Below are 14,030 nucleotides of genomic sequence, written 5' to 3'. Positions count from 1 at the left end.
ATTGATAAACTCCTAGCCATATTGATCAAAAAGAAAAACAAGAGGACCCAAATAAATAAAATCACAAATGAAAAAGGAGAGATCACAACCAACACTACAGAAATACAAACAATAATAAGAGAATATTATGCCCAATTATATGCCAACAAATTGGGCAATCTGGAAGAAATGGACATGTTCCTAGCAACATATCAACTACCAAAACTGTAACAAGAAGATATGGAACATATGAACAGACCCATAACCAGTAAAGAAAATGAATCAGTAATCAAAAATCTCCCAAAACATAAGAGTCCAGGGCCAGATGGCTTTCTAGGGGAATTCTACCAAACATTAAAGAAGAGTTGACACCTATTCTTTTGAAACTGTTCCAAAAAGTAGAAATGGAAGGAAAACTTTGAAACTCATTCTTTTTTTTTCTATTTTAATTTTATTTTTTTAAATTTACATCCAAATTAGCATATAGTGCAACAATGATTTCAGAAGTAGATTCCTTAATGCCCCTTACCCATTTAGCCCATACCCCCTCCCACACCCCCTCCGGTAACCCTCTGTTTGTTCTCCATATTTATGAGTCTCTTCTGTTTTGTCCCCCCTCCTGTTTTTATATTATTTTTTGTGTACCTTCCCTTATGTTCATCTGTTTTGTCTCTTAAAGTTCTCATATGAATAAAGTCATATGCTTTTTGTCTTTCTCTGACTAATTTCACTTAGCATAATACCCTCCAGTTCCATCCACGTAGTTGCAAATGGCAAGATTTCATTCTTTTTGATTGTTGAGTAATACTCCATTGTATAGATACACCACATCTTCTTTATCCATTCATCCATCGATGGACATTTGAGCTCTTTCCATACTTTGGCTATTGTTGATAGTGCTGCTATAAACATGGGGGTTCATGTGTCCCTTTGAAACAGCACACCTGTATCCCTTGGGTAAATACCTAGTAGTGCAATTGCTGGGTTGTAGGGTAGTTCTATTTTTAGTTTTTTAAGGAACCTCCATACTGTTTTCCAGACTGACTGCACCAGCTTGCATTCCCATTCAAAACTCATTCTATGAGGTCCGCATTACCTTGATTCCAAAACCAGACAAAGACTAAAACGGAGAACTACGGACCACTAAAAAGGAGAACTATGGATCAATTTCCCTGATGAACATGGATTCAAAAATTCTCAACAAGATACTAGCAAACTGGATCCAACAATACATTAAAAGAATTATTCACCACACACACAAAAAAGGACAAGACTCTCATGATCCTCTCAGTAGCTGCAGAAAAAGCATTTGACAAAATACAGTATCATTTCTTGATAAAAACCCTTAAGAAAGTAGGAATGGAAGGACCATACCTCAAGATCATAAAGGCCATATATGAAAGACCCACTGCTAATATCACCCTCAATGGAGAAAACCTGAGAGCTTTCCCCCTAAGGTCAGAAACACAAGGGTGTCCACTTTCACCACTGCTATACAACATAGTGTTGGAAGTCCTTAGCCTCAGCAATCAGACCATTCAAAGAAATAAAAGGTATCCACATCAGCAAGGAGGAAGTCAAAATTTCACTTTATGCAGATGACATGAACTGTACGTGGAAAACCCAAAAGACTGCCAAAAAACTGCTAGAACTGATAGATGAACTCAGCAAACTTACGGGATATAAAGTCAATGTACAGAAATCATTTGCATTTCTATATACCAATAATGAAGCAGCAGAAAGAGAAATCAAGGAATGATTTGTAAATGATCCCATTTATAATTTCACCAAAAACCATAAAATACATAGGAAGATACTTAGCCAAAGAAGTGAAAAATCTATACACTGAAAACTATAGAAAGTTCATGAAAGAAATTGAAGAAGACACACAAAAAATGGAAAAATATTCCATGCTTACAGATTGGAAGAATAAATATTATTAAAATGTCAATGCTACCCGGGGCGCCTGGGTGGCGCAGTCGGTTAAGCGTCCGACTTCAGCCAGGTCACGATCTCGCGGTCCGGGAGTTCGAGCCCCGCGTCAGGCTCTGGGCTGATGGCTCAGAGCCTGGAGCCTGTTTCTGATTCTGTGTCTCCCTCTCTCTCTGCCCCTCCCCCGTTCATGCTCTGTCTCTCTCTGTCGCAAAAATAAATAAATGTTGAAAAAAAAAATTTAAAAAAAAAATTAAAAAAATAAGTCAATGCTACCCAAAGCAATATACATATTCAATACAATTTCTATCAAAATAACACCAGCATTCTTCACAGAGCTAGAATAAACAATCTTAAAATTTGTATGGAACCAGAAAAGACCCAGAATAGCCAAAGCAATCCTGAAAAAGAAAACCAAAGCTGGAGGTATCACAATTCTTGACTTCAAGCTGTACTACAGAGCTATAATTATCAAGAGAGTATGGTACTGGCACAAAATCAGACACTCAGATCAATGGAACAGAATAGAGACCCAGAAATGGACCCACAAATGTTATGGACAACTAATCTTTGACAAAGGAGGAAAGAATATCCAATGGAAAAAAGACAGTCTCTTCAGCAAATGGTGTTGGACAGCGATATGCAGAAGAATGAATCTGTACCACTTTCACACACCATACACAAAAATAAATTCAAAATGGATGAAAGACCTAAACATAAGACAGGAAACCGTCAAAATCCTAGAGGAGAAAACAGGCAAAAGCTTCTTTGACCTGGGCCACAGCAACTGCTTACTTGACATGTCTCCAGAGGCAAGAGAAACAAAAGCAAAAATGAACTATTGGGACCTCATCAAGATAAAAAACTTCTGCACAGAGATGGAAACAATTAGCAAAACTAAAAGGCAACCGATGGAATGGGAGAAGATATTTGCAAATGACATATCAGATAAAGGGTTAGTATCCAAAATCTATAAAGAACTTATCAAACTCAACACCCAAAAAGCAAATAATCTAGTGAAGAAATGGGCGGAAGACATGACTAGACACTTTTCCAAAGAAGACATCCAGATGGCTAACAGACTCATGAAAACATGCTCAACATCACTCATCATCAGGGTAATACAAATGAAAACCACAATGAGATAACCACCTCACACCTGTCAGAATGGCTAACATTAACAACTTAGGCAACAACAGATTTTGGCAAAGATGCAGAGAAAGAGGAACTTTCTTATTGTATCTTTTGATGGGTAAAGTTACTAATTTTGATGAAGTTCAGCTTATCTATTTTTTCTTTTGTTTAGTATGCTTTTGATGTCCTATCCATGAAGTCATTGTCAAATCCAGTGTAATAAAGATTTTCCGCAAGTTTTCATCTGACAGTTTTATAGTTTCAGCTCCTAAATTTAAATCTTTAATTAAATTTGTGTTCATTTTTGTATATGGTGTAAAGGTCCAGCTTTCCACCTCCTTTGCATGGGATATCCAGTTATCTTAGCATCATTTGTTGAAAAACTGTTCTTCCCTCATTGAATGGGCTTGGAACCTATTGAATATATATACATACACATATTTACTTACATATATAAATATATATATGTAGATTTATTTCTGGGCTGCCTATTCAATTCATCTGGTTTAGGTCTGTCCTTATGCCTCTACCATACTGTTTTATATTTATTTATTTATTTTTAAATTTTTTAACGTTTATTTATTTTTGAGACAGAGAGAGACAGAGCATGAACGGGGAAGGGTCAGAGAGAGAGAGGGAGACACAGAATCTGAAACAGGCTCCAGGCTCTGAGCTGTCAGCACAGAGCCTGACACGGGGCTTGAACTCACGAACCGCGAGATCATGACCTGAGCCGAAGTTGGACACTTAACCGACTGAGCCACCCATACTTTAGCTTTGTAGTATGTTTCAAAACTGAGTAATGTGAATCTTCCAAGTTTATTCTTTTTAAAAAGACTCTTTTGGCTATTCAGGGTCATTTGCAACACCATATGAATACAAGGACCAACTTATCCATTTCTTTGAAAGAGACAATTGGAATTTTGATAAAATTGCATTGAATCTATAGATCCCTTTGAGTAGTATTTATATCTTTACATGTTAAATCTTCCTATCCATGAACACAGGATTCTTTTCATTTCTGTATGTCTATAATTTTTTTCAGCAGTGGTTTGTAGTTTTCAGTATTCAAGTCTTCCATCTCTTGGTTAGATTTATTCCTAAGTCTATAATTCTTTTAGATGCTACTGAAAAAGGAGTTGCTTTCCTAAACACAGAAACACAGAAACACAACTGACTTTGTGTGTTGGTATTGTATCTTGCAAACTTGCCAAATTCATGTATTAGCTCTAGTAGCTTTTTTTTCAAGATATTCTACATATAGGGTCATCTCATCTGTAAATATAAGGTTTTTTTTTTCTTTCTGACTTGGATGCCTTTTAATTTCTTTTTCTTTTAATATCTCTCTAATATCTCTGCTAGAACTTCCAGGACAATGTTGAATAGCAGCCGTGAAAGTGGGTATCCTTGTCTTTTTCCTGACCTGAATTAAGTCTTTCACCACTGAGTATGATGTTAACTGTGGGTTTTTAAATAAATATCATTTATTATTTTGAGGAATTTCCTGTCTGTTCCTAGTTTTCTGAGAAGTTTATTTTATTTTATTTTATTCATTTTATTTTATTATTTTTAAATCATGAAATGGTGTTGGATTCTGTCAAATACCTTTTCTACATCAATTGAGATGATTATGTGTTTTTTCTTCCCCCTTCATTCTATTTCCTTTTCTTGTGATGTCTTTATCTGCTTTTGGTATCAGAATAATGCTGGCGTCATAGAATGAGTTAGAAATTATTCTGTCCCCTTCAATTCTTTGGGAAGATCTTGGTAAGGATTGATTTTAATTCTTTAAATGTTTGATTGCACTGGCGAAGCAATATTGTCCAGACCTTTTCTTTGTTGGCAGAGTTTTGATTCCTAATTCAATCTCTTTACTTGCTAAAGTATGTTGAGATTTTCTATTTCTTTTTGAGTCAGTTTAGATAACTTTTGCGTTTCAAGGAATTTGTCCATTTATTCTAGGTTATTCTTTTTATCTCTGTGAGATTGGTGATAATGTTTCCATTTTCATTTCTTAATTAATTATTTTATTGAAGAGAGAGCACCCATGAGTTGGGGAGAGGGACAGAGGGGCAGAGGGAGAGGGAGAGAGAGAATCTTAAGCAGGCTCCAAGCTCAGCACAGAGTCTGACACGGGGCTTGATCCTACAATCCTGGGATCATGACCTGAGCCCAAATCAAGAATTGGACATTCACCTGACTGAGCCACCCAGGCACCAATTTCATTTTTTGTTTTAGTTATTTGTGTCTCTTTTATTCTTTGCCAGTCTAGCTAAAGGTTTGTCAATTATGTTGATCTTTCCAAAGAACTAACTTCTGATTTTATTGATTTTCTCTACTGTTTCTCTATTCTCTATTTTGTTTATCTCCACTCTAATCTTTATTATTTCTTTCCTTCTGCTTCAGTTCTGAGTTTATTTTGCTCTTCTTTTTTTAGTCCCATAAGATATAAAGTTACGTTATTGATTTTGATGTTTTTTTTTTTTTTAATGTAGTCACTTACACCTATAAATTTCCCTTTGAGCACTGCATTCACTGCATCCTATAAGTTTTGGTATGTTGTGTTTTCATTTTCATTCATCTCTAAGAATTCTCTATTTCCCTTCTGATTTCTTCTTTGGCTCATTTGTGTTTAAGAGTGTATGTTTTAATTACCACAGATTTGTGATTTTTCCAGGTTTTCTTTTGTTATTGATTTCTAACTTCATCCTGCTTTGGTCAAAGAAGATGCTTTATGTGATATCTGTGTTTTTAAGTTTATTGAGATTTGCTTTATGGCCTAACATATGGTCTATCTGAAGGATATCCCATGTGCATTTGAGGAGAATGTGAATTCTACTTTGTTGGATAAAATGTTCTCTATATGTATGTTAGGGATAGCTAGTTAATTTTTGTATAGGATGTGAGGTAGAGGTCCAACTTAATTTTTTCCCCATGTGGTTGGCTAGTTGTTATAGGCATCATTTGCTGAAGAGAAAAAATTTTCCGTATTGAATGACCTTGGCACCTCTGTCGAAAATTAGTTGGTCATGGACATATGGGTTTAGTTCTGGACTTGTAATTCTTTAAAAAAAAATTTTTTTAATGTTTATTTTTGAGAGAGAGACAGAGCATGAGTGGGGGAGGGGCAGAGAGAGAGGGAGACACAGAATCCAAAGCAGACTCCAGGCTCTGAGCTGTCAGGACAGAGCCCGATGTGGGGCTCGAACCCCAAACTCTGAGATCATGACCTGAATCAAAGTTGGACACTCAACCGACTGAGCCACCCAGGCGCCCCTGGACTTTTAATTCTATTACATTTACTTATGCCTATCCTTATTCCAGTGCCAAATTTTTATAGTTTTCTTCATATTGGTCTTAACACATTTTTTGTTCGGTTTATCTCTAGATATTTTCAAGTTTTGTTGCTATTATAGAAGAAATTTTGAAAAATTATATTTTTAATCAGTTATTGCTAGTACCCAGGATATCTCTATCCCTATCATCTATCTATCTATCTATCTATCTATCTATCTATCTATCTATCTATCTAACAAATGATAAACAATTTCTTAAAAATGTTGATTTAAGCATATGCAAAGGTGACTTCAACCTCAACTGGCTCAATACTGATGGAACTAATTTGTTTAATGATATCAGAAGGCCTGTGCAAATCAATGAGTTGCTTATGGATCCTCATCTGAAAATGATCCCAAGTCTTAGAACCTTCGTCACAAAGAGTTTTTCTTACAGTGATTCTCAAAGTTTTGGTAGGCATCTGAACTGGTCCTTTCACTTTGCAATTCTTTACTTTTGCTCTTCTGATCAAGTAAGCCAGCACATACCTTCTCCAAAGATTTTACACTGTGGTTTGTTAGAATATTCTAATTTGGTGAATTGCCACCTCTGGTTCCATGGGTGTCTTCCCAGCATCTTTAAAAGCCATGGCTGCAGTGGATTTCCTGATCAACTTGTTCCTCTGAGACAGTCAACAGCAGTGAGTCAGGAGCAGGAGCCAGATGTCCAGAGCTTTACTATAGTGCTGACTGCATCTTCCTCAAAAGACTTTTGTATTTTAATCATGTATCTTGCATTGATTATTTGGTGCTTAAAAAAAAATTGTGATAAAATACACATAATATAAATTTACCATTTAAACTATGTTGGGGTGTACAGTTCAGTGTCATTAAGTAAATTCACATGTTGTACAATCATCACCACTATCTAGTTCCAGCAATTTTTCATCATTCCAAACAGAAATTCCATTTGGTAGGCCTTTTAAAGTGCAAGATTTGTTTCTTTCTTCAGGGTTACAAGATTTTCTTGCATTATCTCTTTGAATATTTCCTTGTCTCTATACTCTTGACTCACTCCATTGAACACTTGTATAATATGAATATTAAAAGTTCTGGATCTATCCTCCTTTCTCTTTGCCTTTTTTATCTGCTTTGGCTTAGCATTCCAGTTTGCTCGTTAGTTGTTCAGTATTTTCTGATCTTCAAGTCAATGTATTGACGGTTTTGTTGGCAACAGTAATTCTCTTTCATTCCCAAGTGATTTCTCTTTTTTTTGATTCATTTAGTTTCTTTTTTAAAGATCATGACCTGAGCCTAAGCCAGATGCTTAATGGACTGAGCCACCCAGACACCCCTAGTTTCTTTTTTAAAATAAACTATTATTGTTTATTTTTAAATAGTGAAGTCTGTCAGCAATTCATTTTGTCTCTATGTAGAGGCATTATCCTGCCTCTCTAGCCCAAACCCGCTTGTCCCAATACAGGGGTGAACACCTCTGATGCCTGATGGTTAGCTCAAATGGGGATGAAGGTACACAAATGGTCAGTGATTCCCCTGCTACCCATATCCACATCCTTTAAACTTGGGGTGCCTCAAAGTTGCCCCCCAATTTCACAGTGATTTTCTCTTGTTTTTTTTTAATCCTATAGTTTTATCAATCAATCTGATTCTCCCTATCTTACATTTTTCAGAAAAGTTCAAAAGTTCTGACTACTGAAGACCCCCTTCATAATTGCCATGATTGACAGTTTTCTCATGTTTATATCACACACACACACACACACACACACACACACACACACACACACACTTTTTAGTCATTTCTAGGTATTTTAGTAGATAGGGAATGTAAGTGCCTGTTCTTACTCTACTCTCTTGGTCTAATATCTCCATATTGCATTTAAAGATTTAAAAAAAATGTTTATTTTTGAGAGAGAGAGCAAGAGCAGCAGCAGCAGCAGCAGAGAGAGGGAGCAGCAGAGAGAGGGAGACAGAAGATCCAAAGCAGGCTGTCTGCTGTCAATGCAGAGACAGATGCAGGGCTCAAACTCACGACCCGTGAGATGATGACCTGAGCCAAAGTTGGACACTTAACCAACTAAGCCACCCAGGTGCCCCACTCCATATTGCATTAAACATTTTTTAAAAATATTTATTTATTTTTGGGAGACAGAGAGACAGAGTGCAAGCAGGGGAGGGGCAGAGAGAGAGGGAGACACAGAATCTGAAGCAGGCTCCAGGCTCCAAGTTGTCAGCATAGAGCCTGACGCTGGGCCTGAATCCTCGAAGTGCGGGATCATGACCTGGGCCAAAGCTGGACGCTTAACCGACTGAGCCACCCAGGCACCCACATTGCATTTTTAAAATGAAAATCTGGAAGAGGCTGGAAATAACAAGCCTCTCTTCAAGAGAGAGTAGACTCTCTTCACTGCCTACTCAGCAGAAATTTACTCACCTTTTTGCCTGACAATTAAACCTCAATTCTGTAGCAGGTGGAAATCACTTGATAGCATAGAACTTCTTCTTTTTTTAAATTAATTAATTTATTTTGAAAGAGAGAGGAGAGAGAGAGAGAGAGAGAGAGAGAGAGAGAGAGAGAATCCCAAGCAGGCTCTGCACAGTGCAGAGCCCAAATTCACGCACATGGTAAGATCATGACCTGAACTGAAACCAAGAGTCAGGCGCTTAACCAACTGAACCACCCAGGTGCCCCCAGAGAACTTGTTCTAACCCCTAACATGAAGGAATAACTTATGATTAGTCAAAATTATTCATAGTAATTCTCTTTCCCTTTACCAGTTACTGGTCTAGGGGTAGACATGCAACTTAATAAGGCCAATGAAATATAAAGGAAAATCTTAGAGTAGCAAGTCTGAGGTATTCTATTCTTATATAATAAAACAGAACCATAAGAGGAAAAATCCCCTTTGTTCTCAAATCTCTTCCTTTAAAAGGATGCTGGGAGCTACAATAGCTATCTCATGAGCCTCAGGTATAAGCACAAAAAATTAATAAAGAACAATTGAAGCAGGCTATGTACTTAATGAAAAACAGTGAGCTGCTGAATGACATCTGATTAAGTCAACAATTAATGTCCTTATGCTTAAAGTCACAGTTACCTGATTTTCTGTTATGTTCAGTTGTGTTTGAATACACCATGTAAATAGATGTAAAAAAAACTTTTTAAAAATAATATTCTAAAGTAACATAGATTAAAATCTACTTCTAGTATTTCTTACATTTCACTTTTTTTTTCCTCCTCAGAAATACACTTGGAAGAGCAAACAAAAGCCTCAACTGATTTAATAAAGGACTCTGACACTAATGTCTCAAAGAATTTTGTGGTTAGAAAACCTGCCAAAGTGATTTTCAACTTAGATCCAGATGTACTGAATTCAAAGCTAGAACAGCCATGGAAGAAAAATTTTTACGAAAGAGTGGAGGCAAGAGCCCAGGCAATGCAGCAGAAAATAATAAATAAGGATAATCTGAAGAAAGAACTAGAAAAAAAGGCTGAAAAAAAATTCCCTAGGAATAATTTGGCCAAAGAGTGGTTTAATACTGAAAACATGACACTTAAAACTCGTGCATATTTGCTTGACAAACTTCTACCCACCTTAGTTCCTGGAGTGGAAAAAATGTTAATGCAAGTGGAAAAGAAGAAACTTTGGGCAGAAGCTGATATTACAACCAAGTTTGATCCAATTAATCATTTGGGGGAATATTTAATGAGAAACAATCCTTATTATATCAAAGACTCAGGAATGTCTGGTTATCAGAGGGTGATGAGGGATGTCACGGAAGAACTGAAGATACATGTTCCCAATACTATTGGCAACAGGTACAGTTTGATATATGTAATTTTTTTTTTTGAGAGAGAGAGAGCAAGCATGAGAAGGGGGGGGCAGAGAGAGAGAGAAGGGGACAGAGAAAGCGCAGAGAAAGGCGCGGACAGCAGAAAGCCCAATGTGGGGTTTGAACTTACAAACCATGAGATCATAACCTGAGCTGAAGTCAGTTGCTTAACTGAGCCACCCAGGCTCCCCATAATTTGTTATATTTTCAGTTGATGATCTAGGTCCTTTCATTGAAAGGAAGTAGAATAATAACATAATCATACAAATAGGACTTAAATATTCAAAAAGTATTTATTGAGCTGCTAGTATGTGCTTCACTATTTATGAGGCACTATGAAGATTAATGAAGCATATTAAATAAATTCCTTGAATTTGCGGATTTAGTTATCTTACTATGATCCAAAGTATATATTTATTTGTTTACCATCTGTCTCCCTGCACTGGAAAGTAAGTTACAGGAGAGCAGGGACTTCTTAAAAATTTAACTTTTCAGATAGGCAGCATATTCACCTGGTTTAAATTCAAAATGTATTAATAGTTATACAGTGAAAAGTTTCTCATCCATTCTTATCCTCCTTGTACCCAATACTCCACCTCTGCCATAAATAACTAGTGTTCTTCATTTTCAGTGGATTCTTTTCCAGTTTCTTTATACATACAGAAGCAAATGCAAATTTGGATTCTAAATTTTCTTCCTTTATATAAGAGCATCTGAGTTACAAATACTTTCTTCTGTTTTTATTTATCTTTTGTCATGCGGAAGATATTATTTCTATGTGGTTGAATTTATTTACTTTCATTTTATGACTTAGAGTCATTGTTACATTTCAAGATATTAAAAGAATCCTCCCATGTTTTCTTCTGGAGTTTTAATATTTTAGTTTCCATTTTAAGTATTGATCCATATGGAATTTATCCTAATATAAGATGTAGATATGAATCCAACTTTTTGCTTTTCCAAATGGTTACATAGTGATCCCAACAACTGTCGAATAGTGTATTTTGCCCCACTGTTTTGAGATGAAATTTTATTACTAAATTCCTGCATATTTTGGCGTGTATTTCTGGGTTTTTCTATCCTATCCCTCTGACTATCTCCCTGTTCATGCACCACACCACACTGCTTGAATCATTGAGACTTTTAAGTATACAGACAGCCCCCAATTTACACTTAGGATTTTTTGACTTTACAATGGTGCGTAAGTGGTATGTGTTCAGTAGAAACTGTACTTGGAATTTTGAATTTTGATCTTTTCCTGGACTAGCAATATGCAGTATGATGCTCTCTCATGATGCTGGGCAATAGCACTGAGCCACAACTCCCAGTCAGCCATGTAACCATGATACCCTTCATGGTATCATACACTTACATACATTACATACATATACATCATAGACTTAACATACGTTACATACACACATATCATACACTTACATACATTACATTACATGCATTACATACATACACTTATAACCATTCTGTACCCATACAACCATTCTGTTACTCGCTTTCAGTACAGTATTCAATCAATTACATGAGATAATGAATATGTTTTTAAAGTTTATTTATTTTGAGAGAGAGAGAGCATGAGCAGGGGAGGGGCAGAGAAAGAGACAGAGAGAGAAAGAGAATCCTAAGTAGGCTGTGCACTGACAGTGTGGGGCTCGAACTCACAAACTGCAGATCATGACCTGAGCCAAAAACAAGAGTTAGACACCCAACTGACTGAGTCACCCAGGTGCCCCAAGATATTCAACACTTTATGAGATAGGCTTTGTGTTAGATGATTTTGCCCAAGTGTAGACTAATGTAAGTGTTCTGAGCACATTTAAGGTGGGCTTAGGCTAAGCTGTGATGGTGGGTAGTTTAGGTGTATTAAATGCATTTTCAATTTAGGATATTTTCAACTTATGATGGGTTTATGTGACAAAACCTTATCATAAGTCAAGGAAGATCTGTATTTCAATAAATCTGACTGTGCTGGTCCTTATTATTTATTCTTCTTTTATTCTAGTGTTTTTACTTTAAAAAAATTTTTTTTAATGTTTATTTTTGAGACAGAGACAGAGTATGAATGGGGGGGGGGGGGCAGAGAGAGAGGGAGACACAGAATCCAAAGCAGGCTCCAGGCTCTGAGCTGTCAGCACAGAGCCTGACATGGGGCTTGAACCCACGAGCTGTGAGATCATGACCTGAGCCAAAGTCAGACGTTCAACCGACTGAGCCACCCAAGCGCCCCTCTAGTGTTTTTACTTTTCAATATGAACTTTAGGGTTGATTCACCTACTTGAAAAAAAAAAAAAGAACAGAAAAACAAACCTTATAGGAATGTTTATTGAAATGTTTAAATTTATTTTTTAACTTAGGGGAAATCAATGTCTTTAATAATGATGTGTTTCTGAAAACACATGTCTTTTCATTTGCTCATCTTATTTTGTATCTATCATTGTTGTCTTAAAGTTTTGGTTTTCTTCATTTAGGCTTACATCTCTTGTTAAATTTATTACTAGTTATTTTATTATTTTTTATTCCCATTGTAAATGGGAATTTTTTATTTTATTACATTTTCTATTTATATGTAGTTTCTATTTATATCTATTAAATTCTGTATATTTTTATACACTACTACCTTACTGAGTGTAACTGTTTATAGAATAATTTTAGTTGATTATTTGGGTTTTCTAGTGAGGCAACCATATTATCTGCAAATAATAGGAGTTTTCCTTCTTTTCCAATTTTTATACTTGTATACATTTAATATCTTCCTCTTAGCTTGTTATGTTGGCTATTATTTTCAATACAATGTTAAATAATTGTGATGATATGGGCATCCTTGTCTTGTTTATGACTTTGGTAAGGATGATTTTTATATCAGTACCTCACCATGAACAGTTTTTTTTGTTTTTTTGTTTTTTTTTTTTTTTTAACGTTTATTTATTTTTTTGGGACAGAGAGACACAGAGCATGAACGGGGGAGGGGCAGAGAGAGAGGGAGACACAGAATCAGAAACAGGCTCCAGGCTCTGAGCCATCAGCCCAGAGCCTGACGCGGGGCTCGAACTCACGGACCGCGAGATCGTGACCTGGCTGAAGTCGGACGCTTAACCGACTGCGCCACCCAGGCGCCCCCAGTTTTTTAAAACTATATATTAATGTCATAACTCTACTCCATTTGGATCCAAAAAAGCTATATTTTATTACATTAGAAAAGTGTGCCTAATTCCTACATTATAGAGTGATTTTTTTATTTTATTTTATTTTTATTTTATTATTTATAAGTGTATCTACCTCCCCTCTGGTAACTATTAATTTGTTCTCTATAGTTAAGAGTCTGTTTCTTGGTTTGTCTCTCTCTCTCTCTCTTTTTTCTTTGCTTATTTTTCTCTTAAATTCCACATATGAGTGAGATCATATGGAATATGTCCTTCTCCCACTGACTTATTTTGCTTAGCACTATACTCTCTAGCTCTATCAACATCATTGCAAATGGCAAGATTTCGTTCTTTTTATGGCTGAAGAATATTTCGTTCTATATATATAACACATCTTCTTTATCCATTCATCAATTGATGGATGCTTGGGCTGCTTCCATAATTTGGCTATTGCAAATAATACCGCAATAGACATTGGGGTGCATGTATCCCTTTGAATTAGGGTTTCTGTATTCTTTGGGTAAATACTCAGTAGTGTAATTTGTGGGTTGTAGGGTAGTTCTATCTCTCACTTTTTGAGGAACCTCTATACTGTTTTCTACAGTGGCTGCACTAGTTTGCATTCCCACCAACAGTGCACACAGGTTCCCTTTTCTCCATATCCTCATTGTTTCCATATCCTGTTGTTTCTGGTGTTGTT

At 36.1% G+C, this 14,030-nt stretch overlaps 1 protein-coding gene and 1 pseudogene across 15 annotated transcripts in view; one reads left to right on the top strand and one right to left on the bottom strand.

Moving 5' to 3' along the window:
- Nucleotides 1–14,030, top strand: part of EFCAB5 (EF-hand calcium binding domain 5) — a 182,483-nt gene that overhangs the window by 39,533 nt on the left and 128,920 nt on the right. For 13 of the 15 annotated variants that reach the window (XM_086686407.1, XM_086686401.1, XM_086686403.1 and 10 more), the window contains one exon: nucleotides 9,585–10,161. The exons of the other annotated variants lie outside the window; for them this stretch is intronic. In XM_086686407.1, coding sequence (XP_086542533.1) covers nucleotides 9,585–10,161 — 577 coding nt within the window. The remainder of the gene's footprint in view (nucleotides 1–9,584; nucleotides 10,162–14,030) is intronic. 15 annotated transcript variants of the gene reach the window in all.
- Nucleotides 6,611–6,970, bottom strand: LOC112854447 (small ribosomal subunit protein uS10 pseudogene; annotated as a pseudogene).

Source organism: Puma concolor, chromosome E1 (genome assembly GCF_028749965.1).
Source record: "Puma concolor isolate L17-30 chromosome E1, mPumCon1.1.hap2, whole genome shotgun sequence".
Taxonomy (NCBI): domain Eukaryota; kingdom Metazoa; phylum Chordata; class Mammalia; order Carnivora; family Felidae; genus Puma; species Puma concolor.
The sequence above is the reverse complement of the archived record's forward strand: the minus strand, read 5'-3'. Positions and strand labels throughout refer to the sequence as shown.